Below are 3,400 nucleotides of genomic sequence, written 5' to 3' on the forward strand. Positions count from 1 at the left end.
AGCCGGTTGCACTCGCGCCGGGCGACGACGAATGGCGCGCACGCTGCGCGCTCCGTCGCCGGGCAGCCACCAATAGAAGGCGTGGGCTCGCGCGCGCCCGCCTTCTTCCCTTTGAGATGGGTCCCACGGCTGCCTCATCACCTTTCTTCGTCGTATCGCTCGCCGTCGATGGGCCGTGGCTGGCGCTCGGTGGGCATGGCCACGTCTCGCTTCACGACCTGCGCACCGGCAAGCGCTGCTGGCAGCAGCCCCACGCTGCGAGCGCCGCCGGCAGCGACGACAGCGCGCACCTCGTCAGCATGGTGACGGTGTGCGCTGTCAGCGGGCACGTGGCGGCCCTCACGCCTGCCGATGGCACGGTGATCGTGCGCTCGCTCACTTCGGGCGACCTCCTGCACCGCGTCGACCACTTTGAGCTGCTGCGCGGCCTCTGGGGCGAGCTGACACACCTCCACGGCGGCGTGGAGGTCCACACGCCGGCTGGCCGCCTGGAGAGGATGTGTACCTACTCGCCTGCGCGCCTCGGGCTGGAGTCCGGGCCGGAGGCGGGGCCGCTGCGCCTCGTGACCGTCGCGCAGCTCCCGGAGCCGGGGGAAGACAGAGATGGTGAGCTGGTGCCGGCCCCGCTGGTCTCGTTGCTGTGGCTCCTTCCGACCGAGGCGGACGCCGCCGCGCCGCCGAAGCTGCTGCGGGCGCGGGAGGGTGCCATGTCTGAGCAGGCGGGCGTGATGGCCGAGGTCTACCTGACGCCCGGCCCGAGGGCCGACGGGCCGTACGAGCTGCTCCTTCTCGACGTGCTGACGCTGCGGCCGGTCGGCAAGGCTGTCTTGGCGCTTCGATCCGAGCAGGCGCACGCGTTCGATTACGACGACTGCATGCGCAAGGCGCCGACATTCGTCTCAATACAGCGCAGGGGGGAGAGGAGGTGGGTCTTCGTCCTGGAAAGCCCGAAGCCGCGATCGCATGGAGCCGACGCAGGGGTGTATCTCGAGGTCTGGTCGTTGCGCTCCCGCCAGTCTGCTGACGAAATCCGCGAGTCGCACACGGCGGGTGGTGGCGGGCTGCTGCCCGCCGCCCAGAGCTTGTGCGATCCGGAGGAGGCCCTCCGCACCGCGCCGCAGCTCGAGGCGAGCCTGCTTCAAGTGATCGATGTCGCATCGCCGCTGTACATCTGGGGCGATGAGGACAGGTCCTCCAACCGCCTTTCGCCTTCCCTCCCGCCACCGCCTTCCGCCGTCCCTCCCACCACGTTCCCGCCGCCTTGCGTAATGGCAGGTCGCCCGTGCTGCGCCTGGAATGGCCGAGCTTCGACCGGCACCGCTCGGCGTGGCTCGTGTACCAGCACACGGTCCGCGTCAACGGCATCGAGCGCCCGGGGCTGCTCCACCTCGACTCTGGCGAGCGGCATCTGGGCGCGGAGGGCGCCTACGTGGGCGACTGCTTCGAGGCGATGAAGACGGCACCGCGCGTGCCGGCCTGCACCGACCTGCGCTTGCTGTGGGCCGACGCGGCGAGTGAGCCCGCGCCCTGGCTGCTGCTTGAGCGGCCAGGCGAGTCGCGCTCTGGTGCTACGGAGGTCGTCAGGTTCGAGTGCTGGCAGCTGACGGCGGAGGGCGAGGAGGGAGAGGGGGAGGGGGAAAGTGGGGGCGAGGAGGGCGAGGAGGGCGAGGAGGAGGGCGAGGAGAGGGGCGAGGACGGGGCGACATCCGGCCGCCTGCGTAAAGGTCCCGCGCTTCGCACCACGCACGCGAGTGCTGCGATGCGACAGCTGATGGGCAGCACCCCTGTTCCCCTCGAGCTTGTTCGCATGGCACGCAGCGAGCCGCTGGTGACCGCCGCCAGCTGGCGTTGGCTTGTGCTACTCGACATGCATGGCGTGCACATTCTGGACTTCGGAGTCGGCGGCTTCCGTGGACGCTGAAGCGAGCGGCGGGCGGCTCACAGAGAGCAGTGCGGGTCTCCCCTACCGAGACCTAGCGCGGCGGGTGGGTTGGAGGGGGAGGCTCGGCGCTCGCTGCGTTCTGCGAGAGGAAGGGCGGTGTAAGCACAAGGGAGGGATCGGTGGGAGAACGGCACGCCGTGGTGCGTGCCGTCGCCCATGGTAAAAGAATTCTAGCAAATTTTTTCGGCCCCCTGCAGGTGTATTTTATTTTTGCTTGGGCCGGGCATCATGCTGAAATTCTGCAAAAACCTGACCGGCCCCTGCCCTGTCCCTACCTACCTACCTACCTACCTACCTTACTTATGGGAAACTAAAAAAGAAATCATGGGATGGGTGAAGGTGGGGTACTATCTCTTAAGTGGCGGCCAGAAGATCCGCCCTGGGATCTTCGGCGCAGGGCGCCGTCACCGGCCCCATGAGCCCCCTAAGAGGCCATTCAGTGCTCATGTGGCACGACCTGAGCAGGCCTAGCAATGCCTCGGGCCGAGCGGCGCCCAGAATTGTTGGTGCTGGCCAGCAACGTGGCCGGCGAGTGCCGTCGTTGCATTGGTGGCGACCACCGCTGAAGCGGTCAGCAGGTGGGAAGGCATCGCTCTCTTTGTGAGGGTATTGTACGTATTCATTGTCTGGTCAATACTTCTGCCTGGGTGGCACCTGTGTGCCCAACATGGCGACCCGTGGCCTCCCTCGTGAGTCCACCTCGCGCTGATCATTCTCGTCGCTAGCTCAAGCCGAAAAAGTGGTCCACCGACACCAGGAGGAGTACAACCATCATGGCCGCAGCCTCAGACTGACCGGGTTAGGTCATCTTACCGGCTTGGTGGCCCAGAAGCGCGACATTTGCTGCCCGCAGAGCGCTAGCAGCCCACTAGCCGGCACGTCTGTGCGTCGTGCGGGGCTGAACTTCAGGCACTCTGCACGCGGCTTGTCGTCTAGAATAGCTCAACCCCGGCCAGTGAGTGATGGATCTGATCATAATCAATCCCTACTGTGCTGGGGGGCTCTCAGATCAGCCGTTCAGAGCTCTGACATTGGTTCCCGGCAGAAGATCCTCCAGAGGATCTTCTGCCGTCGGCCAAAAACCCGTTTTCAAACGAGACACAATGACCCAACAATGGCCCCCACGGACATGCAGCCGACCCGGCTAGGCCAGCTGGGCCATCGGGGCGGCCACCAGCGGCCGTAGGACCGCGCTGCGGTGCCGAAAGGGGCTGGAAGATCCGCCCTGGGATCTTCGCCACCTAAGAGATACCAACTAAAGTGATGGCTGGTGGTACTATCCTGCAACCACAGTCCTTCCTGTGACATGGCAGGCCACTCTCAAGCCCTACAAGCACCAGATCAACGACTTGGGGAGGGTAAAAGAAAGAAAGAAAGAAAACAGACACGCCAAACGAGGGATGGGACGAGGACAGGGTCCCCACCTGCACGAGCAGGATTTTGGAAGAACGATCAGGG

General features: G+C 65.5%; 1 protein-coding gene across 1 annotated transcript; it reads left to right on the forward strand.

Moving 5' to 3' along the window:
- Positions 1–116: 116 nt before the first annotated feature.
- EMIHUDRAFT_123092 (hypothetical protein) lies at positions 117–1,921 on the forward strand (the record flags this gene model as incomplete). The annotated part of the gene is made up of 2 exons (XM_005783588.1): positions 117–1,189; positions 1,276–1,921. 2 exons carry the CDS (start codon positions 117–119, stop codon positions 1,919–1,921), a joined length of 1,719 nt encoding a protein of 572 aa, XP_005783645.1.
- Positions 1,922–3,400: the final 1,479 nt, after the last annotated feature.

This window comes from Emiliania huxleyi (genome assembly GCF_000372725.1).
Source record: "Emiliania huxleyi CCMP1516 chromosome Unknown EMIHUscaffold_1793, whole genome shotgun sequence".
NCBI classification, from domain to species: Eukaryota; Haptophyta; order Isochrysidales; family Noelaerhabdaceae; genus Emiliania; species Emiliania huxleyi.